The 14,899-nt window shown below is 52.8% G+C and overlaps 6 protein-coding genes across 6 annotated transcripts; 1 reads left to right on the top strand and 5 right to left on the bottom strand.

Annotated features, from left to right (window-relative positions):
- Positions 1–216: 216 nt before the first annotated feature.
- PV05_04217 (uncharacterized protein) lies at positions 217–1,974 on the bottom strand (the record flags this gene model as incomplete). The annotated part of the gene is made up of 6 exons (XM_013460608.1): positions 217–368; positions 419–622; positions 667–1,095; positions 1,142–1,690; positions 1,743–1,886; positions 1,938–1,974. The coding sequence occupies 6 exons, from the start codon at positions 1,972–1,974 to the stop codon at positions 217–219; spliced, it is 1,515 nt and encodes a 504-aa protein (XP_013316062.1).
- On the top strand, positions 1,911–3,416 carry PV05_04216 (uncharacterized protein). The gene is made up of 2 exons (XM_013460607.1): positions 1,911–3,185; positions 3,240–3,416. Exons 1-2 carry the CDS (start codon positions 2,310–2,312, stop codon positions 3,369–3,371), a joined length of 1,008 nt encoding a protein of 335 aa, XP_013316061.1. The 5' UTR covers positions 1,911–2,309; the 3' UTR covers positions 3,372–3,416.
- On the bottom strand, positions 2,196–4,711 carry PV05_04215 (uncharacterized protein). Its single transcript, XM_013460606.1, has one exon. The coding sequence runs from the start codon at positions 4,562–4,564 to the stop codon at positions 3,557–3,559; it is 1,008 nt and encodes a 335-aa protein (XP_013316060.1). The 5' UTR covers positions 4,565–4,711; the 3' UTR covers positions 2,196–3,556.
- Positions 4,712–5,105: 394 nt separating this feature from the next.
- On the bottom strand, positions 5,106–5,792 carry PV05_04214 (uncharacterized protein; the record flags this gene model as incomplete). Its single annotated transcript, XM_013460605.1, has 2 exons — positions 5,106–5,470; positions 5,529–5,792. 2 exons carry the CDS (start codon positions 5,790–5,792, stop codon positions 5,174–5,176), a joined length of 561 nt encoding a protein of 186 aa, XP_013316059.1. The 3' UTR covers positions 5,106–5,173.
- Positions 5,793–7,077: 1,285 nt separating this feature from the next.
- Positions 7,078–9,253, bottom strand: PV05_04213 (uncharacterized protein). The gene has a single exon (XM_013460604.1). The coding sequence runs from the start codon at positions 9,035–9,037 to the stop codon at positions 7,328–7,330; it is 1,710 nt and encodes a 569-aa protein (XP_013316058.1). The 5' UTR covers positions 9,038–9,253; the 3' UTR covers positions 7,078–7,327.
- A 660-nt stretch (positions 9,254–9,913) lies between these two features.
- Positions 9,914–14,718, bottom strand: PV05_04212 (uncharacterized protein). The gene has a single exon (XM_013460603.1). It carries the CDS (start codon positions 14,513–14,515, stop codon positions 10,166–10,168), a length of 4,350 nt encoding a protein of 1,449 aa, XP_013316057.1. The 5' UTR covers positions 14,516–14,718; the 3' UTR covers positions 9,914–10,165.
- Positions 14,719–14,899: the final 181 nt, after the last annotated feature.

Here is a 14,899-nt window from a genome sequence, read left to right as displayed (position 1 = left end):
GAAGCCATGATCAGTGAACGCTCTCCACTGCGGGTTGTCGAAGCTTTGCCTGTGTGATCGGACTGGCACTGTCTCTTGCTGATCATCGGAGACACTAACTCAAATCCCCTCCAAAGGGGTATAGTCCGACACTCTGCATAAGGTCGCTGTCCGGATGTCGGCAACGATCTGCGGAGCCCCATGGGTACATGCCGTAGCACCATGCAAGTTCGACCTTCATGTGGTTGGGGAATGGTCAAGGCGCCAGTCCCAGAATTGTTCCAATTGTCGCCGTGCGGAGGAAGTTGGCCATCCGGTCTGCTTCTCCGTCTGGATCAGGAGGTCCCGAAGCACGGCTTGCTCGGCATGCGATACGAAGCGGTCACCGACTAAGACGAATTATTTTGTGGATGCAAAAGCGGAGACATTGAACGCTTACACAGTGCAATTGCCATGCACGCAACGAGCTGTGCTGGTGCCGTTCCGGGATTGGACAGAGCCACGCCGCATATTGTTCTTACCTCCTGGGCCGCCGCTTGCTCCATATGCGATATCGCTTGTCTGCGAGATGGTCCCACCCTTGGGAATGATTGGTGGACAATCAACAGCAAGTACGACATCGAAATGTACTGCCAACCCATGACTTGACCCCGTCAGCACTGATAAGAATATGCAGACTCGACTTACCATGACAATCCAGGTGCAAGCGGATATCTGGCAGAAATTCGAATTCCCCGCTTGGGCTTTGGAACAGGGGATCAAAGCCTCTAGGTCGATTTCTTTTCCAAGCATCTACGTCCTCTAGCAGTCGACCGTACTCGGCCGTATTCGCAACATCATTCCCAAACACGAACTCTTGCACTTTACCACACAGATATGTTGCGTTCAAAGACCATTCCCAATCGTCAGCAGATACCTTAGAGGACGACATTTCCGGAAGTCGAAGCTTGAATGGCCTTTGAGATGTCAGAGATGTGAAAATCTCTTGTCGAAATGCCCCCCAATAGCATGCCTTTCGTAGAGACGTGACTGGTGAAGGTGATTGAGCCTGTGAAGCTGTGATGATAGCATGGGTCCCCAACAGATGGCCTTGAGGGTCAGATCCGAGAATGGAAACTGCGCAAACGTCAGTCACAGCTAAACATGACCTTGAAAGACCGACCGTCCATCTCCTCAAGGAGCCGCAGAACAATGACCGCGGCTAGGAGTTCGTCGTCCTTGATTGCAGCAGGGTCATCCAGTCTTGGTATCAAAGTCTGCAAGCACTCGTGGTAGTAGCGATCCGAAACATAAGGGTCATATTGCTGGGTGCGACTACGGTGTCGGGCGGCTAGCGCCAACATTGCATTCGCCAGCGTGGCATTTCGACGTGCCCGAAGCGGAACATCGTAGGCGAAATGCCGATGGAAGTCACTGAAGTCGAAGAAACAAGCACAGTAGTCGACGAAATATCGCGTCAGTTCGGCCGCTTCTCTCGTAGCTAACGGGGCGTAGTGCAGCGTGGAAGCTGGGCCAGTCGACTCAGGCGAACTGACAGGCAGGGTATTGATCCGCTGAGGTATCTTCGGGCTCCAACGAGCCTGGAATGGAGAAGAAGGCGCTGGAGCTGCAGAGTTCGCCGGCCTCGACTGACCAGCTTCTCCATCATCGCTGGAGTCTTCTACGCCGGCATGACTTGCTTGCAGCGACCTAGTCTCGTCCACGAAATCAACTGAAAAGCATCGTCAACCCAGTCAGTCTTGCGAAAATGACGGTTCGTTTACCTCTTGATGGCACTGGCACCCATGTTTGGTGGTGTGCAAATCCAGTAGGTCTCGGCGCAGCACGAAAAGACCTTGCGACCGAGCTCCGAATGCATTGTCGGCCCGATTTCTCACACCGGCTACATCGAGGATGTTGGTTGTCACCTGTAAGCCGATCAGCGGATATGCAATCATCAGAGTTGCAGCAGGCCATACACTTGGTATGCCGTTCCCTGCATGCTTCGCAGGACATGGCGTGTTAGAGCAGCAATAAAGCAGAATGGTTGTGCGAAGCGGGGAAAGCTGGTCGCCGGAGCTTGCGGTATATATTGCCCTTTCGGTCGCTCTCTCGGGCAGGCTGGCCCGTTTTGACCCCTTGGATTCTTCGGCTGTGCAGATCGAGTCAGTCCCGATGTCGATCGGTGGCCATGGAGCCCGTCTCCCTTCTGCATAGACGTACATTATGTGGTCCACACATGATCGATGACATGGAGGGGAGCTTTTGCGTTTTAAGCTTCATTCCATTTATCTCGCTACAGTTGAGCGTCTATCTCCCAGCAAGTCTCGTCACTTCAGAATTTCCCCAAGATGCCTCACGCAGAGTCACCTGAACCCCAGCAGACTCCAGGAGAAAAGTTGTTCGTCAACGACGGACAGTTATCTCCAGATCAGTGGTCCGAACTGAGACCTACAACCGCGGATACGCCTATTGACGAGGTCCGTAGACGGTACAAGGAAGATGGCTATGTCTTTCTCAAGGGCCTGATGCCCCGGGAGGATGTGCTCAAGGCCCGAGAAGAATACTTCAAACTCCTGTCGCCGAGTGGCGTCTTGAAACCTGGAACAATGCCGGTGGATGGGATTTTCGATTCGTCCAGGGACAAGCTCGATTTCCCTGGGATTGGAGCAGGCTCCGCGGATTCCAATGGCCGCCCTACTGGGCCTCATCCGGAAGTCGCTCAATTGTTTGTGGACCTGGCCCTCAAAGCACATAGCGAAGATTGGTACAAGGAAGACTTCTGCAAGCACCCAGCCCTACGAAACTACATTGCGAAGTTGACTGGCTGGGGAGAGAACACTCTGGGTATTCGCCGGACACTCTTGCGGAACAACACGCCCGGCAACAAAGCCATTGGTGTGCATTATGACCAGATCTTCCTGCGGCATGGCGAGGATACCGCCGTGACTGCCTGGGTACCTATGGGCGACGTCTCCAGACAAGGTGGCGGACTGATCTACCTCGAGAGAGGTCATACGCTCGGTGCCGAGATCGAAGAGCAGTTCACCAAGAAAGCAAGAGCGTCCGGGTTGACCGACCAAGAAGCAAAGAGTGCATTCAACCAGAATATGATGAGCGGCGGGCTTCTCGCGGACGGGCCGGCAGAGTTTGGAAAGCGGTACAATCGTCGGTGGCTGTTGACGGAGTATGAGGCGGGTGATGTCGTGCTGCATAATGCTTATGCTGTAGGTATCTTGATTTCTGACCAGACATGACCGCCGCTGACCAGACCTTTCTAGATCCATGCATCCACGATCAACCATGACCCGGAGGACAGAATTCGATTGGGGACGGATCTCAGGTTCGTTGATCAGTCGCGGCCATGGGATAGGCGCTGGGCAAATGACTACACTTTTGGCGATGGTGTGTAGGTAGCGAATTGGTGACAGTAACATGCATAGCAACATAAAAATTCTCGATGATGATGATGATGTTGTTGTTGTTGTTGTTGTTGTCGTAGGAGCTTTCTTCGATTGAGTCTTGTGTCCTTGTGCGTGGGCGAGTCACCCTGTCGCTGTCTCATTTGCATGGTTTCCTCGCAGGTAGCAGGGATCGATCAGAAATCGTCCACGACCAATCCGACGCCTTTTTCTTGGGCCATCCGAAGCAATTCCCCAGCCATGACAGTGTCCATGATGCCTAGGCCGACGCATTTGAACACGAGGTTCCCGTCGAGTGCAAATGGCTTATCGCCCAGCAGCTCGCCGAGTTCAATCAACTGATGTTCTTGCACGTTTGCCTTGATCAGCTCTCCGGCTTCAGATAGGCACCCTTCCTCGGTGTCGACGTAGATGTACTCGCCCGAGAGCAGCGTCTCTGCGTCGACCTCCTGCATCTCGGGCTTGTAGGACCCAATCAGTGAAATGTACCTTGGCTTGTGGTCCAGGTACGAGGCCGGGAAGTGCGGGACGGTCGACGGCGTGCAGCCGCAGATGATGTCGGCCGCCTTGATGGATTCTTGGAGTTTCGCGTCGTACTCGCCGTCGGTCTTGAGGAGGAGGTCGAGCGTGACGTCCGGGTACTTCTGCTTGAGGGTCGCGAACAGCTGCTCCATCCGCCGTGGCGCGCTCCGGTTCACGACGGTGACGTGCTTGACCGCGCCCTCACCGAGCAGGAGAGCCAGTTTGACGTGCCACTCGGCTTGACGGCCCGCGCCGAAGACGAGCATGTTGGTCTTGGGGTGCGGATAGCGCACGAAAGGGATCATGACGGCCAGCGAGGTCCGGAAGGCCGTGACTTCCTCGGCATTGAGGACCCCTAGCAGCGTGCCGTCCGGCGCGAACAGGTTGATGGCGCCTTTCAGGCCTCCCGTCGGACTGATTGTGACGACTTTGACGCCCGTTGACGTCGTCACCGACGACGGCATGAAGAGTGTCGTGTTGCCGAGCTTCGTGACAATCACGTCTCGCTCCGGTTGGTGGATGGTGCGCTCCGATGGAGGGGCATGTTTTGTCCGGCTGTATTCGCGAAGGCTGTTGTGCAGACTGTCGAGGAGACGTCGGCATTCTGGGACACTCAAGTTGGACAGGAGGCTGAAGACGTCGCGTTCTTTGAGGATCAGCATTTTCTCTTTTTGCTTCGAACTTTTGGGGGAGGCAGTGGAACTTTGGAAGGCTGGAGTTGGACTGATGTCTGAAGGGATGAGTAATCAGATTGAGAAACGGTTGAAAACTGAAGGAGCTCTGCTTAATCTCATACTACGAAGCGCTGTTCCAATGGCTGGGAAGCCACTCTGATATTATGATATTATGTGTTTCTTGCTGGGAGGAAGTTTTCGCCGAGCTTTTGCGCTTTGGCGTTTAAGTGTTGCCGACGGTGTCCGCAAAATGGTGGAGCATGGATGATGGGCCGCTCCCACATATGAGACGATCAGGTTCCTTTCTATCTGCAACGAGTGAGCGACAGCTAAGACGTTTTTGTATGAGTTGGTCTTATGGGCGAGGATATGAATCCAAGAGAACAAGGAGTAGGATGGAAGAGATTTGAATCGAATCAGCCAAACTGCTGAGCAGTACAAAGTCTTATATTGAAAGCAGTAGTCTCGACCACTAGCCTCTGCATGAACGGCACCAGACCACTATCCAGAATGAAAATCGTCAATAAGGCTCGTACCATTACATGAATGCGTGATCTTGCCCTGTCAGACCGTCTATCACCACTGCAGGCTGCAGGTTTAAGCCAGAGGCAACTTGGTTCCATCGGGGCTGTAGATCGTGAAGCCAGTGTCGATACCCCAGGCGATGTTGTTGAACTCGACATACACTTTGCCAATCTGATTCTTGTCGGTGATCTCGAAGATGTTGACGCCGTTGATGGGGAGCTGTCTGCTGCCAATGCCGGTGAATGTAAAGTACCAGACGACCTCGTTGCAGCTGGCGAGGACCTTCTTGGTGTTGATGCCGGTGACGGAGGGAGCGAGGAGAACGCCTTGGATGTACTGCGCCTTGCCCGTGAAGGTGTCGGCGCCGGCCTGGAAGACAATCAGATTAGCCCTGACGATTTCCGCTGTACTATTCAGTTTGACATACTGGATGGCCTGCAAGCATGTTGATGGAGTCGCTCTTCTCGACGAAACCATCGGCAAGCAACGCTTGAGCAGTGGCATTGGCAGCGCCGATATCAGTGTGACTGAGGACGGTGATAAACTTGTTGACAATGTCGTTGGCGTCGGCTTGAGTGAGGCAGTTGTCCGCGGGGCATCCAGGCTTACCACCCTGCCAGTCACCCCAGCCGGGGGCAGCGGCGACGGCGGAGGCAAGAGCAAGAGGTGCAAGGATGCTGAAGAACTTCATCTTGGCTAATTGGATTGGTTGAGGGTTATTCGATCGGTAGAGTACAGATTGCAACGAGCGACTTGGGCGAGCTGGGAACGAGCGACAGTGAACAAACTTATCTTTGAGCTTGTAGTGAAGATGGGAGAGTGACCACCGGGCAGCCTTCACCTTTTTGTACCTTGATATTCACAGCGATGGATGGCTCCTTGCGGCTGCCGCTCCTTCGCGTGTAAGCAAGGAATCCTTCATCAGCATGAACCATCTTCACCAAAAGGAGTCATTCGCAAGGTACAAGGTCATAACCGAGTCTTGGGTTTCAAGCCACATCCCAAGGCTGAACTCTTGGGCGAACGTGGGCAAGGCGTCTGGTCCAGCCATCAGCGAAACCAGGGGTGGCTTTCTCCGCGTTGGGTGCCGTGTATACGGATCAGAGTTCGAGATGAGTAGGAGTTGAGCTTGGTGTCATGTAAGGCGGCTTAGCCAAGACCGAATCCCCCAGATTCGCAATTTCCTGGGACTTCCTCTGCACCACGAAGGAGTGAGATCACGAATGAGAGGCATGGGAAGGACAACGCCAATCTCAGCCAAACCAGCGAGTCGGAACAAACCGAGACTTTGGTATACTAGGGTCGATCGTATCGTAGTGAAGCAGTTCGGATGAACGTGATCATAGACAGGGCGCCAGGATCGAGGGAGTCGTGGGATGCTAGCTGGGATGGAACGTTTCTTGGTGGATGAATCAGGAACCTCGTGAACATCACACGGGCTCGACGGCCACGTCGAGATTGAAGGAGCGGTATTGCTTGGCTGTGTGGTGGCGGGCAAATCAGAGACATTGACATTTTCCAAGGTTCTTAGGGGCATGATGGGGGCCAGATTTGGCTGCCTTGGGCGGTTCTAGGCGGCAACGAGCGGTGTTGAAGCCTGTTGCAGACCCCCCCCAGGTGAGAAACTACTACGTAGTAGCCCTGCAGCAAGAAGTGCGCTACCAGCTCTAGGACACCCAGCTATGCCATCAGCTCAGGAAGCGTGTGTTCAGTCCAACCACTCTCTGCTATTCCTTCATGCAATTGAGCCTTAGAATTCAGGTGACCTCCGCGTTCCTGGGTGTCATCCTCGCATGGCTGCGGGTACAAAGGATTCTTTTTCTGTCATCATGTACTGTAGTTCTCGCTCTCCAAGCGCTGAACCTTCACGAGATCACAGGCTTAACGGAAGGCCAGCCTCAGCGAACATCCTTGCCAGTTGTGATCAATGATAATCTCCAGAAAGATGCTGATCGTAGATTGCTGAAAGAGAATATGCAGGAGAAAAGGGCATGGGATCTTGGAGGCGGCTGAAATGCAATCTTCTACAACCAAGAATGATTTTGGGTGTGATTAGCCCGAAGTTTGAGGTACAACGTTAGATGAATTTTGTCAACCGCTGCTCAATACCATCCTGCCCTATGATCTTAACATACATGCATCAAGTTTGTGCTTCCAAACTTGCAGCGACTGTCTGACTTCACGCCACCGGCAGAAGTGACTCATTTCATTCATAACTGCTTTCCGTCATGACTTGATAAAACTGTTGACGACGGTGATGATGGTGGTGTAAATCATGCAGGCCAAACCCAACGCCATCAATGCAATATCTCCAGCTTTCGCCCACGTCGTTTGAGCCACGCCTTTGTAATGAAGCAACGGCGGATACACGTATACAAGTGGGACGCATGCAAATGAACCGATGAGTGCAACGAACCTGTCCAAGTTGTTGGAGCCCAGGATTGCTACCAATACACAGACAATGACAAGGCCCGTACGGAACCCGTTCTTCTTCCATTTCGTAAAAGCATCTCTCTTGCCGGACCGGCGGCCGAAGACCTTGCCTTCAAGGATCCGAAGGGCCGGGAACAGTTGCACAGGCGTACCGGCCATGACCGCGAGCGCGTACAGAAATTGTACGGCATTGACGAGCTTGTTGTTCTGTGGGAAGTTAGAAATAACTTCAATCTGCGTTGCGGACCCAAAGGTAGCATAGCAGAGAGCGCCTATCGAGGTGAAGATGACTGTGATGATGAGCATGATGGCCCATAACAACGGCTCGAATTTTTCAGGTTGCTTCATGGACGACTGAATTGGGAGGATCAGGCCAATGCCTTCGAACGTGAAAATCGCGGAGCCGATGGTCATGGTGTAGTAATCAGGATTGAACAGCTGAACAGTCGGGTGGATGCCATCATTCACTAGGGTCGCAATGTCGTAGTAGTAGATGTAGGCCAGACCAACAAGGATGAAGACATCTGCGAGCAATGCCGCAGGACCGAGCTTGGAGATGTTGCGGATATAGGCCAGCGGTATCAGGGCTATGAGCTGCAGCGCGATCAGAACATTGGTGGATAGCGGTTGTGAACCTTTGGTGACGGCCTGCAGGAAAGAATGAAGATTCTGCGCGACGAAAACCGTGCCGGCGCAGACGAATCCAAGTTGCGAAATGGTGACCGAACCGAGAATGATGGCCCTCAATCTCGGTCCGCCAATGGCTTCGCCGAGTTCACCATAACCGTTCTTCTTGTGTTCTTGTCGGCATTGTAACAACAAGTGGAAAGCCAGTGTTGTGACGAGCGAGACAGTCAGCAACGTGATGGATGAAAATAGGATGCCGCCATTGTTGAAAGCCTTGGGCAAGAACATGATACCGGTGCCAATGAAGGCCTTGAGCAAGGTGAAGAATGTCTTGGTCATGCCGGCATCGCCCCTCGCTTTGGCAGTGGTACGCCGTCGGCCGAGCAGTGGTCTGGTCTCGGATGGGGCCTGTTCTTCATCTTCAAGTGCTGATTCGTCTTCGGAATCCTCGAGATCTTCTCCAGCGAAGCTGCCGTACAAGGCGAGAAACTCGACGAAATTTCGAGTGACGGGCATAACGGCTGGATTGAATCGACCATACTTTTTCCTCACAAATTCCCGGCGGAAGCCTCCGGGGGCCAATTGGTCTGCAACTGTGGGCTGCTCATCGTCTTCGTTGGAAGTGCTGAGTTGAGGATGAGAAAACGTGGCAGCTCGATGTTGTAGCTTTCCCCGGTGATGGATTTTGTAAAGATCTCTATGGATGTCTCCACCCTGGAGCTGCAAGGAAGATTCGGCTTCTTCCTCGTCGGAATCTTTCGAGGCCTCTGCAGCATCAGATCCAGCAACGTATCCAGCCGTGTAGCCAGATGGCAGATGATCAGAGATCACACGCGCTGCCTGGACGTCTTGGTGCGAATTCGGCGTGTCGGCCATGATGGCGGAATGACGGTGCTCGTTGGGTCAGACTTAACGGCCAATATTGTTGACACGATTAAAAATGTAGACAAGAGGACTCGCCATGGAATGGAGTTATTTCTCAATCTCGCCCAAGAAGGAGACGAGGACGTGCAATGAATTGAAGAGACGACGAGGACGAAAGACGGGAGACGAACAGACACGGTGGTACGGACGCGGTGACATGTCGAAAAGCTGGAAGTCTCTAGAAATCGGACGCTTCACTTCCCACGTCATCTTCAAGGAGTAAGAGTAATGGTCCGCGGGCTGAGGCTGCAAGAATGATTGGCCAGGCGCTCGCTTCCGAGGAAAATCTGTACTACGGCCAAGCACAGAGCTTCAGAGCTTCAGAGCCACGTGACTCGATGACCAGGCGCCCCTCGCGCCCCTCGCGTCGTCTCGTCCCCTCGTCCCCTCGTCGACCATCATTGCTGCCGTCTGTTGATGCACTCTTTCCACTCCATTATATGCATATTTCATCGGCCGGCTTTTCCGACCACACCTTTGACACACCGACCAAGTCCCCCAACCCGACCTATCACTCAGCGGTGAGGAACCGCCCAAGAATTTGCTATGCCTGCGTGAGCCTTGCCGACGGCACAGCGCCCCCTCTTGTCGCTGCCCGACGTTCGGTTCGTCTGCCTACTAGCCATTGTTACCGACCATGGTGCCGCGTCCACCGCGGGTGGTGCAGCAACCGCAAAATAACAGAGGAAGACATGTCCAGTACGGCCAGGCTCAACGGCTGCGGCGAGCAAAGAACATTTCAAGAGACTGGGCCCTTTCGGTACACTACCAGGTGACGGTGAGCTCAGAATATTGAAATACACAGCACACCCTGTAGGACTATTGACGGTTCTTGATCGCTCATTTCATATGCAGCCATTACAGTCATGTGCGCACGGGGATACGTTGAAGAGACGAACGGTAAGGTACGATCCGTACTGTAGGGAAGAGCGTCCCCGGCATGCTGCAAATACCATCAAATGCCCTGTCAAACAGACTTCCAGAATTCTAGTCAATCCCATCATACCATTCTAGTATCGTGTCATCGTTTAATGCATAGGATCCTCCTTTTCCTCACCCATGACCCCGTTTCCATAACTCCTAGATTTCAGAGTGCTCAGGACTACCCTGGCTTAAGACACGCCCGGCTGCCAATGCGACGCAAAAGTCGGCGTTTTCCACAGCTGTGGCACGATGAGCGATGGTGATGATCGTGCTTTCCTGCAACTCCTCTCTCAACACCCGCTGGATCTCTGCAGAGGTCTCCATGTCAATGCTGGCAGTTGCTTCATCCATTATGACAATCGCACTTCTCCTCAGAATGGTCCTGGCAAGTCCAACCAGCTGCCTCTGACCTTGACTGAGATTCCGGCCGCCGTTGTCAATCTCCGTGTCCAAGGTCCAGCCATACTTGCCGCAGACCCTGGATATTACAGCTTCGCAAGCATAGTCCGAGTGCTCCTCCATCGGATCGAGGTTGTGGCGTAGCGATCCTGGAAAGAGAACAGGTTCCTGAGCCAAGAATGTGACCCTGGTTCTCAACGCTTGTTTGGCGACCTTGGAAATGTCTATGCCATCAATCAGGATGCGGCCCGAATCAGGCGTGATGGTGGCAAGGAGCGCAAGCGCCAAAGTTGACTTGCCCGACCCAGTTCTTCCGGTGATTGCATTGGTAGTTCCACCTCGGAATGTAACCGAAACATCTGACAAGGCTGGCTCGAGATGCGGCTGATAGCGGACTGTCACGTTTTCGAAGACAATGTCGCTGCCGTATTTGGGCCAAGCTGCTGGCGGTTGAAGGGATCCCTGAGGTTCTTGCTCAATATGCATCAGTTCCACGACTCTTTCCACGGACACGAAGTTGAGCTGTAGCTGTCCATACTGCTTGCAGATAGCATGAGTGGATTGAACAAACTTTTGAGCGGCAACAAGCACGAAAGCAGTGAGTCCGGCCGAGAGACCGGAGAAGATGGCCATCAGGGTCAGGAGAAATGTTGACACTGCGGATAACGTATCGAATCGGTACATCAACCAAGCTTGCAGGCTCCAGTAGAAATGGTCCATTTTCTGAAAGGCATCGGTGGCTTGAATATTACGTTCTTGGAACTGAGGCTGCGCACAAAATGCTCGGACCGTCATCAGACCGTTGAGCAACGCGCCAAAGTTGGTCATAAGAGGTGTTAGGGACACCATCTCGAGCCGACGCAGGCTTTGCGACGTCGGCAAAAACTGCAGGAAAATTACCACAAAGGCCAGTGTCAACGCGACTGCAAAGACCAAAAAGATCGGTGTGACGCTTGCAATCACGATCATGGAGGAGAGCCATGCAATGGCGTACCATATCACCACCAAGAATTGGTCAGCAATGTTGCCGTCGATGGTCCCAATGTCCGACGTCAGGCGATTCATGAGCCTACCGACTGGCGTCACATCGTAGAAATGAAAGGTCGTGGTGCTGATTCGGAGCATAATATCTCGGAACATGCGGCGCGCCGCAATGTACGTGACGACGAGCATCGAAATTTGACTCAGCACTAGAGCCACCGTTTCGCAGATAACAATGACAAGATAGCCGAGGAGCCAAGGGTTGACGTTCCTTGCAGGGTCGGGGAATCGATCGAAAAGACCGGCGATGGGACTTTCAAGAAGGTGGACTTCGGAATCGAACTTTTGCAAAGTGAGGACGTGCATCTTGACTCGATCGTATGCCTCTCCCCATTCCTTCAAGAACCAGCTCTCGCTGACGTACGTTATTCGGCACACAGCAGCCGTCAAAACGACCATGAACCACCATCTGAGCGTTCCAGCCTTGATATATTGCCAGTAAATAGCTAGCTGGACACCTCCATGGGCTCTGTGTTCATCTTCCACGAACTTGTCGGGAACAGCGGCGGATTCATCAATATCCTTTTCCGTATCTTCGCTTCGGGCGGAATCAGCGCCCTCCACAATCGTCGCGGAAGTTGACGTCGTCAAATCTTCATCGTTTTTGTGTAAAGTGGCGTTGCCGTGGGAAATTTCAACTAGTTGAGAGGCCACATGCTGACAGAGATCTGTCCGGTGCGTTGCCAGGATGACGCTACGTCTTTCCATTAAACTGCCACAGAGACACTTTGAGACAATCCACTCTGCAGTCTGTTGATCCAGAGCGCTCAAGGGGTCGTCGAGAAGTAGAATTTGTGCTCGACTGTAGACCGCTCTTGCAAGGGCGACTCGGGATTTTTGGCCGCCCGAGAGTCCAATGCCGTTCTCGCCAATGTTCGATAGATCACCGTGTTTGAAGCCGGCGAGGTCCGGGAGGAGGGCACAAGCTTCTAGAGTTCTCTTATATCGCGCGTCGTCATAGGGCGAGTTGAACAGTATGTTTTCCCGGATGCTCATGCTTTGTAGCCATGGTGTTTGAGAACAGTATCCGACAGGAGCATCGGGCCGCAACAATTCACCTTCACGGAGATCAAGTTCACCAAGGAGAGCTTGAAGAAGAGCCGTTTTTCCTGCTGCAACAGGTCCATACACCACAGTCAAGCCCTGGGGGAAGGACAACGAGATGTTGCGAAGCGTCAAAGTGGAGAGACCAGGCCATGAGAAGGAGGCATTCTTCAGTTCGAGGTCGCCCTGCGTGTATTGTTGATTTTCAGATCTTTCCACTTTGTCAGGCTCCGCAATGAACTCTTCAATACGACCTACAGCCACCGATGCATTCAGTAAGGTAGCGATCAATCCCGGAAGTTCTCGAATGTTTGTCTGCAACAAAGCGAAGAGTTGTAGGGCGGGAAATGCGACATCAACACGTAGTTGGTGACCTGCAAGGACTGTGTATGCGTAGAACGTGGCGACAGGGAGAATGCCACTTGTCATTGAGTTGAGGAATTTGATGGCCGAATTCCAGAGGTAAGTGACGATCCTCAAGTTCAGCTCCCTCTGCCTGGCTGACATCACCCCATCGAGCCAGGTGAAATGCCAGCCATACCACCTCAAGTGTCTAATAGCCTCGACGTATTGAGATATCTTTTGCAACTTGACATCTGTTGCCTTTCGCCGCTCTGTTTCCCACGTCATCAGAATACGTGCGAGAATGTAGTTGAACATCTGCGCCACGATGACTACTGCCACACCAATCAAGCACGGCCATCCCACCATACGCCAGATCAGTATGATGGAGAGAACGAGCCCCAGAGGCTTGTTGATCAGGTTCTGAAACTCCCAGAATCGTTGAGCAACTTCGTAAACATCGTACCGGAAAAGGTTGAATATCTTGCCCATTGAGGCGGACGCCTTCTGCTCGACATCGGAATTCCCCTTGTAAGTAAAAAATGATCGAACTTGGTAGATGGCTCTCTGAGCACGCCGAGCAAAGCTCCGCGGGGACTTGTCGTAGCCGTTCAGTAGCTGCTCGGACTCCGGTAGCGCGCCTGACCCAGCGGTCTGGGGATCTCGAATTGATCCATGTTCAGCGTGTTTGACGCCTTTTTCGTTTTCTTGGGGCATTCCGCCCAGGATCTTCCGGTGAAGAGTCTTTTCATACAGCATCGTGATCATTTCACCTCTGGACCGCTCATAGCACCGTCTCTGAAACCATAGACTGACAACGGCGCTCTGAGCTGCGACAAACCTGACGACCAATATCAGAAGTGCAAAGGTGACTGCAGGTTGCTTGTTTGTCTTTATTTCTTCCATTGCTTTGAGGAGCCTCTGCAGGATTACCGGAGCAGAATAGTTTGTAACCAATTCCAGGACGGCTAGAAGTGTCAGAAGCACCAAGTCTATCCAGTTGGCGGCCAAGAGACGTCGAACGACACTGCCTTGAAGCTCGCGAAAGGCATCATGAAGCTGCCGATGCTGAAACTCGTAACCCAACATCCATACATCTTCGTCGTGAAGCTGGCGCTTGTTGCCGATCTTGATTAAAGGGGCCAGCCATGAAACCGTCATCCATTGGAACAATGTCATGTTGTCCTCTGGCGATCGGAGAGCACTTGTTGGAGGAGTAAAAGGGTGACTTATCTCGGCGCGACTCAATGCTGGGTCGCGGAGGGGCATGCTCACTATAGTGGCTAGAGTGATGATGGCCAGTCCTGTGCTTGACAGTGTGAGGATTGCATTGCGCCCGAAAGTGTCGTCGGAGAAGACGTAGGAAAAGAGGGCAACTCCAGCAGCAGCAATGCAGGAAAGGTCAAGTAGAAGACATATTGAGGCTGTTCTCGGAGGCCAAATTGCGATGTACAAGGCTGCAACACCCCAAAGAGCAGCGATTGGCCTGGCCCATGATACCTCGAGTGCGACCAGAAGTTGTACGACGCTGCCAACGACGGTCAGCGCGAAGAGGCATATTGCATACCACGGTATTCGCGATCCTTTCGATGTCAAGTCGGCCGTTTTGACGGGCTCGACGATGAATGGTCGCGGCCAGGGAAGCCTCGTTTTCCATGATGGAATTCCAGATGCCCACATGATGATACTTCAGGTCATATCATGCATCGCACATGTCCGTAGCAGAGCAGCCATCAAGCAAACACACAAAACACGAGATGATGGCAGCAGGAGGCTCATTGGTACAGAAGCCTGAGATTCAACATGCAGTATCGACAGTGGTCGTCACCTTGTCAATTGTGAGGCTTCTGGCGTGAAAAGCAGTTGAGGCCTGGGGTGGTTTTGAATTCGAAGAGGGAAGAATGTGAGATCTCACAGCCAAGACCCAGAATTGCTTCCAGGATTTATGGTGACGCGAAAACGTGCATACAGTGGTACGTGTTGCAGTTGCGTTGGCACCTCAGCTCCATCTTTCACCTCCATCATTCTATTCTTTTGCGTCACCATCGAGACCGTGTTCTTCAT

Source organism: Exophiala xenobiotica, assembly GCF_000835505.1.
Source record: "Exophiala xenobiotica strain CBS 118157 unplaced genomic scaffold supercont1.3, whole genome shotgun sequence".
NCBI classification, from domain to species: Eukaryota; Fungi; Ascomycota; class Eurotiomycetes; order Chaetothyriales; family Herpotrichiellaceae; genus Exophiala; species Exophiala xenobiotica.
This window is presented reverse-complemented; position numbering and strand designations above follow the sequence as displayed.

Bases quoted from the DNA above. Each gene is read 5' to 3' on its own strand.
- PV05_04212 (XM_013460603.1), bottom strand. From the start codon at position 14,515: ATGTGGGCATCTGGAATTCCATCATGGAAAACGAGGCTTCCCTGGCCG.
- PV05_04215 (XM_013460606.1), bottom strand. From the start codon at position 4,564: ATGCTGATCCTCAAAGAACGCGACGTCTTCAGCCTCCTGTCCAACTTG.
- PV05_04213 (XM_013460604.1), bottom strand. From the start codon at position 9,037: ATGGCCGACACGCCGAATTCGCACCAAGACGTCCAGGCAGCGCGTGTG.
- PV05_04216 (XM_013460607.1), top strand. From the start codon at position 2,310: ATGCCTCACGCAGAGTCACCTGAACCCCAGCAGACTCCAGGAGAAAAG. The intron at 3,186-3,239 runs GTAGGTATCTTG...AGACCTTTCTAG, and splicing joins TGCTGCATAATGCTTATGCT to ATCCATGCATCCACGATCAA.